This window comes from Lolium rigidum, chromosome 6, assembly GCF_022539505.1.
Source record: "Lolium rigidum isolate FL_2022 chromosome 6, APGP_CSIRO_Lrig_0.1, whole genome shotgun sequence".
NCBI classification, from domain to species: Eukaryota; Viridiplantae; Streptophyta; class Magnoliopsida; order Poales; family Poaceae; genus Lolium; species Lolium rigidum.
This window is the reverse complement of record NC_061513.1, coordinates 170,477,670-170,498,189: the sequence shown is the minus strand read 5'-3', so window position 1 is coordinate 170,498,189 and position 20,520 is coordinate 170,477,670. Positions and strand designations below refer to the sequence as shown.

General features: G+C 48.4%; 1 protein-coding gene across 1 annotated transcript; it reads left to right on the top strand.

The window, feature by feature from the left end:
* Nucleotides 1–9,357: 9,357 nt before the first annotated feature.
* On the top strand, nt 9,358–12,618 carry LOC124660631 (amino-acid permease BAT1 homolog). The gene is made up of 8 exons (XM_047198462.1): nt 9,358–9,582; nt 9,686–9,946; nt 10,789–10,807; nt 10,882–11,101; nt 11,253–11,434; nt 11,520–11,809; nt 11,889–12,018; nt 12,133–12,618. The coding sequence occupies exons 1-8, from the start codon at nt 9,443–9,445 to the stop codon at nt 12,478–12,480; spliced, it is 1,590 nt and encodes a 529-aa protein (XP_047054418.1). The 5' UTR covers nt 9,358–9,442; the 3' UTR covers nt 12,481–12,618.
* The last annotated feature ends 7,902 nt before the right edge of the window (nt 12,619–20,520 follow it).

Below are 20,520 nucleotides of genomic sequence, written 5' to 3'. Positions count from 1 at the left end.
GGAAAAGTAGATGCTCATAGGTCCAGGTCGTCTTCGACAGCAAAAAAGCATGTCGAGCTTCTCACAGTAGGAGGAGGCGATGCGGTTTCATCGGCATCATTATATTGTCCGCTAGGACTTGATTCAGCCGTTGTAATAAGGTCCCCATTTATCCTCTTGCACCGCCTGCTCCTGGTGAGGGCATCATCTTCGGGAGTATCATCCTCCTGGACGTCACTGTCCTCAAGGATATGCTGAGCGTCCTCAGTCTCCTCGGAGTCTTCATCATCATCCTCTGGTTCCACACCACTTTCGGGTGAAGGAGGATAACATTGAGCCACGGTGGAAGCCTGTTGACAGGAGAAAAATCAGCAAAAGGTCAAAGAACAACACAATGATAATAGTAAGAGCAAGAAACGGTGAGAATTACCTCAGCCGGAAGATGGTGGAAATCGTATGGGGGACGAGCCGAGGTCAGAACAATATTGTCCTTCATGCTGAGGCACGTCAGACGACGCACCTCGTCGCGAAGTTCGTCAGCCGATAGGTCGACAGAGCTGACTCTCGACTTGTCATCCTTGCCAATATACAGCCACAACTGGTGGGGCCGGGACATCAGCGGTTGCACCCGACGTTGCAAGAACACTGAGACTACCTCGGTGCCACACATCGTTAGGCCTCCCGTGTTCTTCAGATCTACGACCTGGTCAAACAGCTTGTCGGCTATCACCCTCTCTTCAGGAGAAAGGGCGTTTCGCCAGGACTTCTTCGGCTGAGCTACCAGGACGTCCTCGAACGGAGGGAGATTGGAGCGCCGCCCAGACAACGAAGTATCTCGCAGATAGAACCATTTGTTGCGCCAGCCCTGGACGGACTCCTTCATCGGATAGTCAAAGTAATCAACCTCTTTCCTGACGACAAAGCCAATGCCACCGACGACGGGGGGGCCATTGCTGTCATTGTGACGCTTGACGTAGAAGATTTTCCTCCAAAGACCCCAGTGGGGTCAATGCCGAGGAAAGCTTCACAGACGGTGATAAAGATGGAAAGATGGAGAATGGAATTCGGGGTCAGCTGCCAGAGCTGGATCCCATAGAAGAAAAGAAGGGAGCGAAGAAACTCGTGGGCAGGAAGAGAAAGCCCGCGAAACAGAAAGGCGACGAACATAACAGTAAAGCCCTTCAGGGGCTTTGGGCGAGAAACTGGACCTGGGAGACGAATGTCGTCGTCAGATGATGAGATGAGACCAAGAGCTCACAGCTTGTTCACGTCGCGGTTGGAAATGGCGGAGGCGCTCCAATCGCGGCTGACTTTGGTCGCGTCTGAGGCGCTGACGCTCTTCTTCTTGCCCATGGCGTCTGGAGCTCTTTAGAGAAGAACAGAGGTGAAAGAAAAGGTTGGGAGAGAAGATGAGCAGTGTGGAAACGTAAAAAGTAAAAACAACGGGAAGGCTCCCTATTTATGCCACAGGATTGATGGGAAGTCGTGGCCATAACTCCATAGACATCGTGGGAGGAGGATCAGATCTGGTCGTACACGTGTCGCCCAAGAAGAGAACGTAACCGGCGGCCCATTATTCCCACAATGTGCGAAAATCGAGGAGACGCCTCGGTCAGTACGCACGCACTGGTCATTTCCTAAAAACTGCCCGCGCAGAACTAGGGTGGGCCCATCAGGTCAAGTCTTGTCAGTCAGACCACAGCAGTGGTAGCGTCATCAGTGATGCCATGAAGCCCTCCGGAAGCATCCGAAGAAACACAAAAGGCGTCGGGAGCGCTAAGTGCGCACCCGATAAAATGGGAACTCGAAGATACTCCTGTGAAGAATATTTGAAGAAAAGGATGGGATGCTCAGCTCGAGTCTGCACCCGGCCACAAGCACCCGTGCCCAGACTCGGGGGCTAGTCCCATCAGGAGCGCTGGACGCGCACCCGATAAAACTTTTTTGCACTCCAGGATCATGCCCGGGGACTTGATTCTGTGTAGGGTAACTTTGTTTTGCCATCGGCAGTTAACTAGCAAAGCTGGGCACGTTACTCAATATCCTTTGAGCGTTGAAACTTTGCTGAAGAATACAAGCCTCGGTACAAATGTATCGGATGACCCATGAAGATTTGTAGAAAAACTTCGGCAGAAGAAGATATTCGAGTGGCACAACTTGAGTCTACGCACGGATTACAAGCATCCGTACCTAGACTCGGGGGCTACTCCCATCGGGAGCGCTGGATGCGCACCCGATAGAAGAAGATGATGTTGTTATAAGATGGACAAGAACAATCAAGGAGAAGATCATTTAGTGGAGGCATGCTTTAGTCTCTACCCGAAATATCTTCGGCTAGACACTCGGGGACTACTGACGTGGGCATTACCCTTTGGGTAACTGACATTGTCCTATCCTGTGCGGTCCAACTGGAGGCCCATGTAGATACCCGATGGCAAGGCGGGCCACTAGGACGGTGCAGGAGAAGATCCCTTGAAGAACAAGGCAAGAGGGGAGCCGAACAAGGAAAGTTTAGAGCTAGATCTTTTGTAAACCTAGTCGTACCCGGACAGATCTCTTGAGACCTGGCCTCCTATATAAAGGCCAGGAGAGGGGCTGCCGAGGGACAAAATCAATCATAGCAACTTTAGCCACCAGAAGTGTAGAGCTAGGTATAGCCTCTCGACAAGAACACAGCCGAAACCTTCGGCACCCCATTGTAACCCAATATTCTCATAATCAAGATCAAACAGGCAGGACGTAAGGGTTTTACCTCATCGAGGGCCCCGAACCTGGGTAAATCGCTCTCCCCGCTTGTCTGTTTACCGATGTCTCGTGTCAGCCTACAGGATTCCATCAACCCTAAGCCCCAATCGGAGGGCATTGCCGAGGAGTACCCTCGACAGTGGAAAAATGTTCTTTCAACGAAGAGACCTGGTCGACTACGATGGTGTGGCGCGGTGGCGGTGGGGTGGCGGCATCTCCCTAGGGATGCAAAGAAGGGTAGGGGACATGAGCGAACGTTGTTCGATTTTGTTGTCCCTGGCGTGCGGGGCTGGCGAGGAATACAAGGTCAAGCACAACGTCTGCGCATACGCATTCGCTGCGCAAATTTGGGTTGTGTTTGTGTCCCCGTTAATAGGCCAAATATTTTGCGTCAGGCCGCTGAGCTGGATGCAGACCCATTTTTCAACCGCGCGAACGCAACCTTAACCAGAGGATCCCATACATATGATTCCCACTCATTTTGGGAAAGAAGGAATCTAGATCCACAACCACAACTATCCTAGTTGGCAGTGGCACTCAAGCCATAGGAGTAACGAACGAACCCTAAAGAGAACTTTTTAGATATAGATATTCCTAACCAACTTACTCTGATACTAAGTTATATAGTTATTCGATCACTAAGTTACATAAATTTTCGGGAGAGAGATGTTCATTTGAAACTTGTGATTTTCCTAATCCACTTACATTCAAATTTAGGTTTGAAAAATAACACGCACACATGCTACAAATACGAATTTTGGGGCCAACAAGTTATAGGTTCATGAGTACCATGTCCCTCAGGGAGGTGGAGGTCTATGGGCTGACCTTCTTAACGCGAAGTATATACGAGGTATGTACCTCTTTTTGGGTCCAGTGCCCACCAAGGGCTCGAAATTTCGGAATGCTTTACAAACAAATCAAATGGCGTTTAAAGTTGGGAGCGAAGCATACGGTTCACAATGGATTGTGAACCTATTTCTAGCTTGATTGGTGGAATGGTGCATGTAAGTTGTATGAGAATTTGCTTGTGTGGTCCCCGTCGCTTTATTTATAAAGCTAGACTAAGGGCCTTTTGTTTAAGAAGTACCACGTCTCAGCTGAGTATTTTCTGAACGAACCCTCACATCTGATGCGCCGATTTACCCATACCCATCGTAACTTTTTTAAAACATAAGGCTATGAGCCCGGCTTTATATAAAGCTCCAACGGAATCACACAAGAGTTAGATACAACACACCCAAGATTTCATCAAGTCTGCACGGCATCGCCTTCTCAGGCTAACACACATGCCCACACAGAGGTATCACATAAGTACATGCCATAGCATAAGCCCTGGAGCGGGTCGAATAAAGTGATAGATGTCTCTAATGGCGCCGTCTACCCTCCAGTTCTACTCCTCGCGTGCAGCAGTCGGACCGCCTCTAGCGCCTCGTCTAGCAGCGCAATGTTCCTCCGTCTGACCAGTACCCTCCAAGACTGCATGTGAAGCACCATATGGTAGAAGGCGTCAGTAGGGTTGTTAATCAGTTTTCCTTCAATAGTTAGTTTATTCCTAATATTCCAAAGAGACCAACACATGGCCACAAAGGTGAACCAAACTAAACTACGAAGAGGGCATGAGATGCCCTGGGCAAGTGCAATGAAATCCCCGATCCCGTCGGGGTTCCAGTTACACTGAAGGAGCTCCCTAACCCTCGCCCACATGAACCCCGCCATGTGGCATGTGAAGAAGATGTGGTTGCAGTCTTCCACCTCTCCGCACAAAGAGCATCGGCCGTTGGACGGACCTTGCCGTTTGGCCACCTGCTCGGACCATGGCAACTTACCCCTAATAAGCTGCCACAGGAACACCTTGATCTTTGGCGGCACCCGAGTGCCCCAAACATCCCTAAAGTGTGACACCGCCGCACCCTGCGATAGGCCGTAGTAGACTGATTTCGCCGAGAAGACCCCTGAGGGTTCCAAGGACCAGGATACTACATCATGTTGGTCGTCAGTGGGTAGGTCCTGTATCTCACGACAGAGGTTATCCCATTCGACCGTCTCTGCCGGGATAAATTGCCTTCTGAAGCGAATGCGCCACGCTCCCGGTGTGCCGCCCTTGACCCTAGTTGCATCGACAATGATGAAGGGTTGGTCACAACAGCTGAACAACCGTGGGAAGCGGGCTTGGAGGGGGCCAGAGCCCAACCACCAGTCCAACCATAAGTAGGTGCTTTTCCCGTTCCGAACCTTATGTCTTGTCCCCAGTTTGAAGTACCATTTAATCTTATGGATGGCATTCCAGAACTGGGAGCCCCTAACGGGCACCTCCTTATCGAACAAGTCCCTATCCCCTAGGTATTTCGCGTGTATCAAATCAGCCCACAGCCTTTCTTCATTCTGATAGAGTTTCCATATCCATTTCAGCATGAGCGCGATGTTCATTAATTTGGTGTTCAGGATAGCCAAACCCCCCTACCTCCTCCGGCTTACAGACCGTGGCACAATCTACCATATGGTATTTGCGTTTGTTTTCCACTCCTTTCCAAAAGAAGCGGGACCTGGGTCTATCCATAGCCAGGTGAGTCGCATCATGGAGCAAGTAAATGCCCATAGCGAAAATAGGTAAGCTAGACAACCATGAGTTGGTCAGCTCAAGACGCCCTGCCGCGGCCAAAAAGAGGCCTTGCCAAGGGTCAACCCTATGACCTACCTACTCAGGGAGGAAGCACCAGTTCGCCACCCTAAGCGGACGATCGCTCACCGGAAGTCCCAGATATTTCATCGGCAATGAACCTAGCTTGCAGTTGAGCATGTCAGCTACTCTACGCTTCTCTGAAGTGACCCCTGTCACAAAAACCTCGCTTTTGTCGAAGTTAATCTTGAACCCCAACATATTCTTGAAACATAGTAAGAGAAACTTGAGGTTCGCGATCCCCAGATCAGATGGCTCAATCAACACCATCGTGTTGTCCGCGTATTGCAAATGAGTCACCCCCCCCCGGATCAAATGCGGCGCCACCCCTTTGATGTGTCCTGCATCGTTGGCCCTTGAAAGCATAGCTGCAAGCCCGTCGACCATGAAGTCAAAGAGGATAGGGGAAAGTGGGTCGCCCTGACGCACTCCCCGAACATTACGGAAGAAGGCCCCCACTTCTCCGTCAATGTTGACAACAGTTTGACCTCCCATGACCAACTGCATAAGACGATGAACCATCATCCCTGAGAACCCCTTGCGAAGCAACACCTCACGGAGGAACTCCCAGTTGATCCGGTCGTACACCTTCTCAAAGTCAAGTTTGAGAAAGAGGCCCCCAAGCTTCTTGACTCGCAACTCGTGGGTAATCTCATGGAGAGCCAACACGCCCTCGTCCAGACATCTACCACGAATAAAAGCCGACAGGCTGCGATCGATGATCTTGTGAGCCAAAGGAGCGAGTCGGATAGCATACGCCTTGGCGACAAACTTGAAGATGATGTTTATAAGTGCAATAGGTCGGAACTGTCTAACAGTGTCCGCTCCCGTGACCTTCGGAATCAAAGAGATAACACCAAAATTCAGCCGTGTGATGTCCACCCTCCCTAGGGCAAAATCATTAAGGAGATGCAAGATCGGTGCACGGAGGGTTCCCCAGAACCGCTTGAAGAAGGACACCGGGAGACCGTCAGGTCCCGGGGCCATGTTTGTCTTCATACTCATGAGGATCTCATCAAGTTCCTCCGGAGTAAAGGTAAGCTCCAAAGCTAAGTTCTCCTCCGCGGAGACCTGCTTATCCTGATCCCAGAGGTTCAGAGCAAGGGAGAGGACCCTATCTTCCTCCGACGACCCCATGAGGCCAATGTAGAAGTCATAAACGTGTCTCATGAGGTCAGCTTGGTGCGCGATCTCCCCCTGGTCAGTGATCATACGTGGAATTGCACATTTGCGTCACCTCCCATTGGCAATCGCATGGAAATACGCAGTGCAGGAGTCCCCGTTGAGGGTCCACGCACCCTACTGCGATGTCGCTAGTATTCCTCCTCCAGCTTATCAAGCGCGATGAGCTGATCCTCTAGGAAGTACCGCAATGCCCAGTCGTCCTCATCAAGCCCCGATGAGTTTGCCCGTCGATCAAGATCCCGGACCTGTGCGAGGAGATTATCCTGAAAAAGGCGTTTCTCCTTGCTCAGGTTAGCCCCCCAGCTTTTAAGGAACTGATGGCGTTGCCAAATATCAATCGAGCAGCGGGCCTAGCCGCGATCCGCCAGGAAGCCCCCAAACTTTCATGTCATCAATTCCTCAAACCCTCGCACCCCAAATCACCACGTCTGAAAGAAGATTCGTGGTTATCAGCATGGCGTCTCCTCTCCACTATCCAGGAGGAGGGGAGTGTGGTCAGAGCCGATCCGAGTGACTGCCGTTAAGGAGCACAAAGGGAAGGCGGCCTCCCAGGCCGGGGGACCCACCATACTTTGGAGTTGACCGCCCACCGCGATTCTCCCTCCCGGACGGCCGGACGGGCTGGCCGTCTTCCATTTGAGCTCGTGTCCTGAGTTCTCAGAATGACATCTTGATCTCGAGGTAGTACTTAGCTACACACACGGGGCTTGGAGACACATAAAAGATCTACTTCTCGGAGCCACTGCCAGTCTCGGTCGCGGAAGCGGAGGGGTGAGCATGGCAGGGCAGAGCAGCTACAGCAGGCTCGCCGGCGACGACGAGGCCGCCATGATCTCCGGCAGCGAGGACTACGACACCAAAAAGCTGCGTCTGCTTGGCTAAAGGCCGCAGCTCAAGCGCAACGTCTCGTATGTACCCATTCGCCGCTGTCCATTCCCCACTGGCCGAGAAATCGATCTTTTCTTGTTCGCCCTGATTAGCTGTTGCGCAGATCGATCCTGCAGATCTTTTCTTGTGTACTACTCCGTAGTTTAATTCGGTCCAGTTCTGTTTGATGTGGATGCTGCTGCCTAGTTGCGTGTTTCGTTTAGTGAATCGGTTGCTTGCAGGCGCTGTGCACTTGCTTAGTCTAATGCAACTATGCAAGCAGTACGTGTTGAGCGATGCTACATACTTTTCGAAATAAATGATTTGTATCGAAAAGATCTCTGCGGATTCTCATATGCAAAAGCCCTGAAACTAAGCTGAATCGTATCTTTAACCCTGATTTTTTAGCATAATATCTGTAACCCTGTCTAACAGGTAACAAAGCAGTGTACCATTTCCACATGATTCGAATCGACCTGTTTGGACATGAAAGTCCCGGCCAACAAAACCAGTTCGGCCTAAAGCAGCTCATATATGGAGGTTTCGTATTTGTCTTTGTGATTTTCCGCAAAGGGCCCCACATGCTTCAATTTTCTTTTTTGTGTTTTTTCTTGCATACACATTTTTTTTTTAATTTTTCTGGTGAATTTTGCGGCTTATTCTTTCTTTCGAGCTTACGCGGCTCGTGTCATGCAGGTTGTTGTCCAACTTCTCGGTGTCCTTCTCCATCGTGTCAGTCCTAACAGGCATCACGACGTTGTATGGAACGGGCCTTGAATTTGGCGGGCCGGCAACCATGGTGTATGGCTGGCCAATTGCGGGCACCTTCACCGTTATCGTCGGCCTAGCCATGGCCGAGATATGCTCCGCCTACCCTACCTCTGGTGGCCTCTACTTCTGGAGCGCCAAGCTCTGCAGCGAGCGACGATGGGGGCCCTTCGCCTCCTGGCTGACCGGCTGGTAAGGATCGCTGACTTCACTTGTTTCACTATTGTTGTATTGTTTTCCCTTTTTTTCTCGCCAACCAAATTAATCGGAAGACAGTTATTGCATGTGTAGCTACCTCCGTAAATAGCAAATCCGCGTTGATATTTGTTATAGTTTAATGTCGTCATCAGCATTGTATGTCATCATGAAATTTACTTTCATGTTGTATGCACTCGGTATAGTAGATGTTAATGTTTCGTCTATATATACTTGATCGAATTCTACATAACTTGATTTTAAATAATGTAAAACAAAAATAAATGCAGACAGCAGGAGTATTTTCTAGAGGAGGCACAAAATACTACTCTGCAAAATAGCATGTGGGTGTGAAGAAGCGTGCACTCACACACCAAAGCGCAGGGAAGATTGTGTGCACATTGCACAGCACTCTTGACTTGCAACTGGAAAGAGACGTCCAAAAATAGATACGGAGTATTATTTCTTTACATGAACCCGATCGACCCTGTAATCTTATTTCTTTACGAAGGCTACCTCAGATCTGGCAGCAAGAACTCGCCCATGCTTCACGTGCGCCTCCTACATGACAACCTGACCATATTTCACACACTTTTTTTTTTGCAGAAACACACTTTCTACATTGTAATAACTAGGCACGGTCAGTTCGAGGCCGAGCGAAGTTCTTGGCAAACATGGACCCAACCAGAGGAATCCCACACATATGATTCCCATTTCTTTGGGAAAGAATCCCCATTTCGGTAGATCCACAACGACGACCATCCGAGTTGGCAGATTCTGTGACACTCCAGGCAGAGTAACGAACCAACTCCCCACATCTGATGCGCCGATTTTTCAGGGGCCCACCGCACTTTCGAGTTGACCGCCCACACCGCGATCCTCTCCTCTACAAGTAGGAGCTCTCGAGCCGAGTACCATTCCTGTGTACTGGACACCACTGCCCTCCTCCCCTGTCCAGTCTCACCTGACCCCTCTTCCTCCTCCCACAACGCAACGCCGGCACGGTCTCCTCCAACGCACGGCGCCATGACCTTCAGCAAGTCTCCCGCGGGAAGCGGTGGCAGCGGCCGTGGCGGCGGCATCACGGCCGTCGACGTCGACGGCGACTCCGGCCAGGCCCGCCTCAACGAGCTCGGCTACAAGCAGGAACTCAACCGCAACCTCTCGTACGTCACGCCGCTGTTCCTCTTTCCTTTCTTTTCTCGGTTTCGTCGATGTCAACTGATGGGCTCGATGGTTCCTCGGTTGATCCGGCGCCGTCGTGCGTAGACTGCTGTCCAACTTCGCCTTCTCCTTCACCATCATCTCGGTGCTCACGGGCGTCACCACGCTGTACAACACCGGCCTCAACTACGGCGGGCCCGTGACCATGACCTTCGGCTGGTTCGTCGCCGGCGCCTTCACCATGACCGTCGGACTCTCCATGGCCGAGATCTGCTCCTCCTTCCCCACCTCCGGCGGCCTCTACTACTGGAGCGCGCGCCTCTCCGGCAACCGATGGGCGCCCTTCGCTTCGTGGATCACCGGATGGTACGCGTACACCCAAATTCTTTCTACCAAGATTCATCTTCTTCAACGGCTTTGCGTTTTCTTCTCTGGTTGCGATCATGCCATGTGTGTGGGGGCTGGGGCTACCAGTTTTTCTGTTTTTTCCTTGAGTTGTTCGATACCATGGATAACAGGACGGCGTTTAGCGAACCGCTTTCACTTACTTTGTCTGCTGCTCTGGTGTGACATCAAAATGGTGCGTGCGAAATCTTGGCATCTTTTTCTCTCTTTCCCTTTTTTCCTTCTTTCCCTTTTTTATGGAAAGAAGAGTTTTGTTAGCTGAAGAACACCGTTATCGAGATCGAATCTTTGTGTTGTGTCATCCTAGAAAATAGAATATGTGCTGTACAATGCGTTTGTCCTTGGTTAACGACGTGGGCCTACTAATGCAGTAAGGAATCTTTGTGTTTTGTTCGTGTGCTCCTCCAGTCAGTATTCGCAAAAAAAAAAGACAGTCAGCCTGCGTGCATTGACCATGTGCAGGTAAGGTAGCACTGTGTCACTGTCTCGTGGCCGCGGGGCACCAAAATTCCTCATGCCAACTGCACATAAAATTAAAATATGATTTTGATTGGTATTGAAAATGCGCTATCTCAGTCAGCATTGCTCTTCTAGTTCAGACTTCAGACAAGGACCGTCCTCGCAATAGACACTCACCTCACCTGCACATGATACCCAAGGGCCATTTTTCTTAGATATATACTCTCTTTATTGCTCATGCTGAAACAAGTTCCCGTCATGATCATGCACAGTACCGCTCCTACTTGTCTCCCGTTCCAATATCTATCGGCCCTAATAATGCTGTTCGTCTATGGTTGATGCAGGTTTAACATCGTTGGACAGGTAAACCCACACCAGAATCTCTCTCTCAGAACCTTCAGTGCTTATTAGGTGCTGATTGAGCCTGTGCTCTGCAGTGGGCGGTGACAACCAGCGTGGATTACTCGCTGGCGCAGCTGATCCAAGTGATCATCCTTCTCAGCACCGGTGGCGCCAACGGCGGAGGGTACCTGGCGTCTAAGTACGTCGTCATCGCCTTCCACGCCGCCATCCTGCTCAGCCACGCCATCATCAACAGCCTCCCCATCTCCTGGCTCTCCTTCTTCGGCCAGTTCGCGGCTGCCTGGAACATGCTAGGTCACACATCTCTCTCTAGAACGCGCGCCTAACCTACACGATTAATTCGAACAGATTCTCGTTGAAGCTACTCCGAGAATAGGAGCAAGAACCGTCCTCGCAGACTCATCCCATCCACTTTACTGATGAGGACGTTTGTGGTTCTCTGCAGGTGTCTTTGTCTTGATGATTGCTGTGCCGACTGTGGCTACCGAGAGGGCTAGCGCCAAGTTTGTCTTCACCCATTTCAACACTGACAACAGCGCCGGGATACACAGCAGCCTCTACATCTTTGTCCTGGGGCTCCTCATGAGCCAGTACACACTCACAGGATACGACGCATCAGCGCATATGGTAAGGAAAAGGCACTTTCTTTCAAATCAAACAAATCTTAATGTGCAGCCAAATCTAACAGTTTCTTGGTTCTTTGTTCTTGCAGACCGAGGAGACGAAAAACGCAGACAGGAACGGCCCGATCGGGATCATCAGCGCGATCGGCATATCCATAGTGGTCGGCTGGGGATACATTCTCGGCATCACGTTTGCAGTCAACGACATACCCTCCCTGCTGAGCCCCGACAATGACGCTGGAGGGTACGCGATCGCTCAGGTGTTCTACCAGGCGTTCAAGAGCCGCTACGGTAGCGGCGTGGGCGGGATCGTCTGCCTGTGCATCGTTGCCGTCGCCATATACTTCTGCGGCATGAGCTCGGTGACAAGCAACTCAAGGTGATCATCATACCCTGCTAGCTTAGAACGTCGTACTGTCTTTTGTCTGCATCACTCAGTCGCTCGTTCTGATGGTTAGGATGGCGTATGCGTTCTCGAGAGACGGGGCGATGCCGCTGTCGTCCGTGTGGCACAAGGTCAACAAGCACGAGGTGCCCATCAACGCCGTCTGGCTCTCGGCCTTCATCTCCCTCTGCATGGCCTTGCCGGTAACTAAACGATTCACTGGCACCAGATGACCAGAACGTACATTTCGCTGAAAACTACAGCCTGCAGGCTTGCACACTCCAATCTAACCCTGCCCTGAAAACTGAAAACTGCAGTCGCTGGGCAGCCTGGTGGCGTTCCAGGCCATGGTGTCGATCGCGACCATCGGGCTCTACATCGCCTACGCGCTGCCCATCTTCTTCCGGGTGACTCTGGCGCGCAAGCACTTCGTGCCAGGGCCGTTCAACCTCGGACGGTATGGCGTCGTGGTGGGCTGGGTGGCCGTGCTCTGGGTGGCCACCATCACCGTGCTCTTCTCGCTGCCCGTCACGTACCCGGTGACCAAGGACACGCTCAACTACACGCCGGTCGCCGTTGGCGGGCTCTTCATCCTCGTCTTGTCGTCGTGGATCTTCAGTGCCAGGCACTGGTTCAAGGGACCCGTCACCAATTTGGGGGGCTAGTTCCCTTTCTTATCTGTGTGTGTGGAATTGTTGTGATGCATGTACCTGAGATTCTCGACAGGATACACTGCCTTCTAGAGGAGAAGAGAACACATGAATCGGAAGCAATGAGATGTTGTAATTCATTTTTTCATCTAATTGTTGTAATTACCTTGACCAACACGAACGAGAAGGCAAGTTATTGACTAAATTATACAGCCTTTTAATCTGTAAATCGGATGCGGCCTACACCGAGAGATCATGGGTGTCATTGGTTGACCATATGGAGTCGAGAGAGGCCTGTGGTGGCCAAAAGTGAGCCGATTGAATGCCTGACCGTCGACCATATTAGGGCATGTACAATGGTTGATAAGACCGTCTTATCATAACGGCGACACGTAACTTAGATATAACAACAAAACATGATATACAATGGGTTATTTTTTAGTTCTATCTTTAGTAATCAGATATCCTAAATTTGTGGTGAGGAGATCATCTTGTTAAGAGAAGGCAAACCCTTTTTCAACATTCTCTCTCCTCCACCTCAGCATTTATCCTACGTGGCACTGCTAAGATATCACCATTGTACATGCCCTTATGGCCCACACGTCCCTTAAAATATCTCCCGTCCAGACTCGGCAGATGAATTGGCCGTTTCCAACGAGCCACCTCACCGTGTGTAAAAGGGACAAGGCCGCATACTAGTAGTTGCAGATGTCAGAGCGCGCGCGAGAGCATGTGTTAAAAGTGCAAGCATGTGCCTGCCTATTTGCTTTAGATTGATTGTAGGACCTATTCTCGTGCTTACCATAGTAGTTCCTATGTGCACCAACAACATGCTAAGAAAAATAAACAACAAGGTGACAACAAGATATAGAACGTCAAGCACGAATGAAATCATAGAGTAAAGTGCATAAATAAAGGAGCTCGGTTGAGAAGTCACCGAGGCACGCGGAGAGGACGATGTATCCTGAAGTTCACACCCTTGCGGGTGCTACTCCCCGTTGGAGCGGTGTCGAGGCACAAGGCACCCCAAATACCACAATGACGCATCATATTCTCCTCTTGCCTTTCCACCAAAAGGAAAATCTTAGATCCACTAAGGAGCCCTTCAGGGTGGTCACCGAACCCGTACAAGCTTGGGGCAAGTTCCACAATTTAATTGGAGACTCCCAAGTACACTCCACGAAAGTCACAAGCTTGAGGAAAGCTTCACAACAATTGGAGGCTCTCAAGTAATCTACACCCAAGCCACAACGACACAAAAGTCCACACCGCCACAAAGGCCACACCTGCCACAAAGGCCAACAAGCCGTCTAGGGTTCCAAGAACCCAATAGGTACAAGCTCCGGGTATAAGCAACCAAGAGAATCACCCACAAACTCCCGCGAGACCGAATCCCCGTAGAGAACTCAAACCGATGCACCTAATAAAATGGCAAGAACACAATTGCTGAAATCATTCACTCCCGAATTCCAACAAAGCTACAAAAGCTTATGGAGGAATAAGGGAGGAAAAACAAGGCAGAAAATCCACAAAAGACTTCAAGATCTAGATCTAGAGAGTTCCCCACACTAAGAGAAGATTTTGATTGGTGGAGTAGTAGATCTAGATCTCCTCTCTCTTTTTCCTCAAAAAGATTCAAGAATCATGGGATGAATCAAGAGATGGGGCAAGCTCTTCAAGGGAGAGAGAAATCAACACCTAGCCATGGGGAAGAAGGGGGCCTTTTATAGGTCCACATGAAATCCCCTTGTATAGACTTACCCCGGAGATTTCGTCCTGTTGGTCCCGAGATTCCGGCCTCACCCGGAGGTTCCGACCAAATATCCGGCTAGCTCCCGGCCTGGCACCAGTGTAGTGCGCAGCTAGGTCTAGTGGGATCAGGGTTGGAGATTCTGGACCACATGACCGGAGATTCCGGCCTGGGCCTGGAGATTTCGGCCAGGTTCTGGACTAGCACCAGAGCGATGCGCACGTCGATCATTTGCGAGGCTAAAAACCTCTAGGCCAGAGATTCTGCCTAGGGACCAGAGACTTCGGCCTCAGGGTACGGAGATTCTAGTCTAGTAGAACGGAGATTTCGGTCTGTCCGGAGACTCCGTACAAATCTCCGGTCTACCTCCAGCCTGGCATCTGAGCAGAGCACAACTGGGAACCAACATCTATGGGAGTGCCAAGTCCGGATATTTCCTCCCTTGGCAAGATACTACAGAAACAACACAAACCAGAAACACAATATGTAGAGTTTGGAAACTCCGATTGAGGTGAAACCAATTTTGTTAGAAAGGAAAACAAGAGACACCCCAAAAAACTGGTGGGGAGATTTTTTTATTTTGAGAGGCACAACCTCTCAACACGAAGAACCGAGAAAAATGCGAAACTCGGAAACACAACAAGTTTTTCATATGAGATCTATATTCGATGAGCTGGATCTTGTCATGAGAATGAACATAAGCGCTAATACATCACACGGATATGAACCAAGAACAACTAAGAAATACGATGCAAAGCATGCAATGTTAGAGCTCTCTCCTAACGATACAACCAAGTTACTCATTCGAGAGCCCTCTTGATACTACAACCAACTATCCTATAAAACAGCCTCCCAAGTACACCTACGGACCGGTAAGAAAGAAAGCTTATATCAAGAACAAACCTTGACCCTTGCGCATTCCTCTTGATCTATATGATGAAGATCTTCTCTGATCCAATATGGAACGCTTTTGTTGATTGTACATGCTTGATGAAGTCTTGCGGACTGCTCCCTGATACGTCTCAAACGTATCTATAATTTTCGATGCTCCATGCTTGTTTTACACCAATTCATATGTGTTTTGTTTACACTTCATTGCACTTTTACATGATTTCCGACACTAACCTATTAACAAGATGCCACAGTACCAGCTCCCTGTTTTCTGTTGTTTTTGTATTTCAGAAAAATTGTACAGAAATATTATCAGAATTGGACGAAACAAAAGCCGAAGTCAATATTTTACCGAAACAAAGACGAAGTCTAGAGGGGGGACGAAGAGGCGCAGCAGGTCGGCTAGACCACCCCTAGGCGCGGCCTGACCTGGCCCGCGCCTAGGGTAGGTCTAGGCCCACCAGGCGCCCAACCAACCTAATTCCTCCGCCTATTTATACATCTTCTCGGGAAAACCCTCGATACCCGAGCCTCCATCCACGAAAAGTTCCGTCGCGGCCGCCATCGCAGAACCCATCTCGGGGGTTCTGAAGCTCTTCCTGGCACCCTGCCGGAGGGGGAAATCATCGCCGGAGGCATCTACATCGCCATGTTGAAATGCATGGAGCCCCCATGTGTGGTTTTGGTAATTAATGACAATCCCTGTGGACTAATGTTTGCATTGAGTTGTATTTGTAGGAGTTTTTCATAGGCAATGCTTGAACCATATGTTGGCTTCAAGGTTGCAATAAGAAGAAATTGATGAAGAATATCAAGTGTCAAGTATGTATTGAAGATGAAGATGAAGATGAAGTGAGCCCTCAAAGTTAACTTCAAGACATCAACATGATGAAGAATGAAGAAATGAAGTGCAAGTTCAAGATGAGCCATCTCGAAGAGATCCTTTGCTTGAATCTTGCCATCCATATGGTGATCATGGATATGAGAATATGCGCCGAAGAATAAGCTCTCCCATGATGGATTATGGGGGAGCAATCCTCAAGACTTCGTCAGCAAGCACAATCAAGAAAGGCGTTCCATCTTGTTGCGGTCAAGACTGTCATCATCGAGCTCAAGTGGAATGCACAAATTTAAGGTTTGCTCTTGATAGGGTTTCTTTCTCTCCGGTCTCATGGTGTAGTTGGAGACCGGTTTATAGTTTAGTTGGCGTACTATCAAGAGGGCTCTCGAGTGAGTAACTCGATCGTATCTTCGGAGAGCTCAAACCTTTGCATCCTTGCATCATATTTCTTGGTTGTTATTTGGATCTTATCCATATGGTGTTTTAGAGCTTGTTCTTATTCTCATGACAAGCTCTAGTTCATCGAAAACGGATTTCGACTATATCACTTGTTGCGTTTACGAGTTTGGTGATTTTCTCGGTTTCTCTGTTGAAGTGTTGCACCTCTTAAATACATAGAAAAATCTACCCCATATGTTCTTAAGTTTTTATCTCTTTGTGGGGGTAGCTCTTGTCATCCTCTTTACAACAAAATTGGGTTCACCTAAATCCGAGTTTCCTAACTCAAGTTGTTGCATTTTCCATATTGGAGGTTTTACCGGTTTGTCTTTTATAGATAGGTAAACCTTTATTCATTTGTTACTATCCTCCTTTGCTGGACTATGATGTTTCTATGAATATTGTTGTATAGCTCGTTGTTATGATTTCAACGAGCCCAAGATCATTGAAAGCGGAGTCCGGATGCAAAAGTTCTTAAGGTTTTCGTACGGGTGTTTGGGTAAAAACAGGGGGCCGGAAGTGCCGCCGGGAGCACCCCGGCACTGCTGGTGGAACCATGTCGGCACTGCCGGCCTATCGCGATTTTGGCCCCGACGGGCAGAAATCTGAGACCCCTTTTTAAGGCTTCTTCTTCCTCGTCTCTCTCAACCCTCTCTCTCCACCATTGTTGTTCATATTTGAGCTTGAGATCTTTCTCCCCTTCCAATGATTCTTGCATCTACTTGAGAGAAATATTGAGTAGATCTAGATCCACACTTTGACCAAACCAAATCATCTCTTTGTGAGTGAATCTTTGGGATCTAGATCTTGGGGAACTTTGTGTTCTTATTTTGTTCTTCCTCTCTTATTCCCCCAATAGCTTTAGTAGCTTTTCTTAGAATTTGAGAGTGAAGGATTTGGGAATCTTTGTGGTGTTCTAGCCACTGCATTTGGTGCATCGGTTTGACTTCTCCGCGGTGATACGTGGAGGTGAATGTTCGTGAGATATTCACTTCGGTAGCTTGTTCCCGAAACTTCGGCTTAGTGGTATTTGTGGTCTTTGTGGTGTTCTTGGGGACTCCAATTAAGTTGTGGAGATTCTTCAAGGGCAAGGCCTTTGTGGCGATTTATTGAGAGCCTCCAATTAAATTGTGGAGATAGCCCCAAGCTTTGTGCGGGTTCGGGGACCACCCTAAGGTTCCATAGTAGATCGAGGACATCCCTTTTGGTGGGAATTCTCGGGGAGAATACGGTGGCCCTCGTGCGCTTGGAGTGACTTGTCCTGTACACCGCTCGAACGGAGAGCAGCACTCGCAAGAGTGTGAACTTCGTTCCATGCTACTTTTATGACAATACTCATATGTTTTATACACACTTTACATCATTATTATGCATTTTCCGGCACTAACCTATTGACAAGATGCCGAAGCGCCAGTTGCTGTTTTCTGCTGTTTTTGGTTTCAGAAATCCTACAAAGGAAATATTCTCGGAACTGGACGAAATCAACGCCCAGGGTCTTATTTTTCCACGGAGCTTCCACAAGACCGAAGAGCATACGAAGTGGGGCCACGAGGTGGCCAGACCACAAGGCGGCACGGCCAAGGAGGGGCCCGCGCCGCCCTATGGCGTGGGCCCCTCGTCAGCCCTCCGACTCTGCCCTTCCGCCTACTTATACTCTCCGTCGCGAAAACCCTATTACCGAGAGCCACGATACGGAAAAAGTTCGAGAGACGTCGCCGCCGCCAATCCCATCTCGCGGGATTCAGGAGATCGCCTCCGGCACCCTGCCGGAGAGGGGAATCATCTCCCGGAGCACTCTACATCACCATGATCGCCTCCGGATTGATGTGTGAGTAGTTCATCCTTGGACTATGGGTCCATAGCAGTAGCTAGATGGTTGTCTTCTACTCTTGTGCTATCATGTTAGATCTTGTGAGCTGCCTATCAGGATCAAGATCGTCTATTTGTAATGCTACATGTTGTGTTTGTTGGGATCCGATGAATATGGAATACTATGTCAAGTTGATTATCAATCTATCATATATGTGTTGTTTATGTTCTTGCATGCTCTCCGTTGCTAGTAGAGGCTCGGCCAAGTTGATACTTGTAACTCCAAGAGGGAGTATTTATGCTCGATAGTGGGTTCATGCCTCCATTGAATGCGGGACGAGTGACGAAAAGTTCTAAGGTTGTGGATGTGCTTGTTGCCACTAGGGATAAAACATCAATGCTTTGTCTAAGGATATTTGTGTTGATTACATTACGCACCATACTTAATGCAATTGTCTATTGTTTGCAACTTAATGTCTGGAAGGGGTGCGGATGCTAACCCGAAGGTGGACTTTTTAGGCATAGATGCATGCTGGATAGCGGTCTATGTACTTTGTCGTAATGCCCTGATTAAATCTCATATTAGTCATCGTGATATGTATGTGCATTGTTATGCCCTCTCTATTTGTCAATTGCCCAACTGTAATTTGTTCACCCAACATGATATTTCTTATTGGAGAGACACCACTAGTGAATTATGGACCCCGGTCCATTCTTTTACATCTGAAATACAATCTACTGCAAACTTTGTTCTCTGTTGTTCTTCGCAAACAAACATCATTTTCCACACCATACATTTTATCCTTTATTTACAGCAAGCCGGTGAGATTGACAACCTCAATATCAAGTTGGGGCAAAGTATTTTGATTGTGTTGTGCAGTTTCCACGCTGGCGCCGGAATCCCTGGTGTTGCGCCGCACTACACTCCATCACCAACAACCTTCACGTGGCCCTTGAATCCTACTGGTTCGATAACCTTGGTTTCTTACTGAGGGAAAACTTGCTGCTGTACGCATCACACCTTCCTCTTGGGGTTCCCAACGGACGTGTGCTTCATGCGCTATCCAGCTCTTTTTCTGGCGCCGTTGCCGGGGAGATCAAGACACGCTACAAGGGGAGTCTCCCACATCCAATCTCTTTACTTTGTTTTTGTCTTGCTTTACTTTATTTTATTTACTGCTTTGTTTGTTCTCTATATCAAAAATACAAAAAAATTAGTTACTAGTTTTACTTTATTTACTATCTTGTTTGCATTCTCTATATTGAAAACACAAAAAAATTTGTTACTTGCTTTTACTTTATTTACCTTTTGTTTATTTCATCATGCTTCCTCCTAAGTTCACTCTGAAAGATATACCGGTAGGGCGTGGGTCTATCATTGGAAGAGATAATATAGAAGAATTTTTCACTCATGTTAGTACGGTTAAATATTTTGAAGATATAGACACTTGGCAGAACTTGCTCCTACTATTGTAATTGCTACCGCCTCTTTAGTACACATGCTGGAAGCTAGGTTTGTTAATCTTAATCCTATAATGCAACATATGTTTCTTACACTTTCTGATGTGGAAGAAGGAGAGAAGAAAGATTTTGTTTTAGAAACCCTTCTTAAGGAATTTGGTGATGTAGCTAAAGAAGCTAGAAAAGTTTTTATTAAACATAAGATGCTTGGATTTTATACAATTTTGCAAATACCCTTGAAAAGATGGAAAAAGATAGATTAAAGTACACTAATAAAGTCAATTGTGAGGGGGAGATTAAAGTACCAATACCTCTTAAGCTCTTAGGAATGCATGAGGCACTAGAAAAGAATTTTGATTGGCTTGTTCCTGAAAATTTGTTTGATGAAAATAGCAAGCCTAAGAGTAATGAAAGAGGAGCCTCTGAAACTTACATAGATAAGATACAATGCATTGTTGAGAAAACTCCCAACTCCCCTGATTACGATGTTGATGCTTCATCTCTTGATAACACTTGATTCACACTTTCTGCGCCTAGCTGAAAGACGTTAAAGAAAAGCGCTTATGGGAGACAACCCATTATTTTACTTCTGCACTTTTGTTTTATATTTGAATCTTGGAAGTTGTTACTACTGTAGCAACCTCTCCTTATCTTTATTTTATTGCATTGTTGTGTGATGTCTACGGGTGCTTCTATTCTTGTAGACAGTGCTGGGCCTCCAAGAGCAGAGGTTTGTAGAACAGCAGCAAGTTCCCCTTAAGTGGATCACCCAAGGTTTATCGAACTCAGGGAGGAAGAGGTCAAAGATATCCTTCTCATGCAACCCTGCAACCACAAAGCAAGAAGTCTCTTGTGTCCCCAACAC

Coding starts and splice junctions, on each gene's coding strand:
- LOC124660631 (XM_047198462.1), top strand. CDS start 9,443: ATGACCTTCAGCAAGTCTCCCGCGGGAAGCGGTGGCAGCGGCCGTGGC. Junction 11,102..11,252: donor GGCTGCCTGGAACATGCTAG/GTCACACATCTC, acceptor GGTTCTCTGCAG/GTGTCTTTGTCTTGATGATT. Junction 11,810..11,888: donor TCGGTGACAAGCAACTCAAG/GTGATCATCATA, acceptor TCTGATGGTTAG/GATGGCGTATGCGTTCTCGA.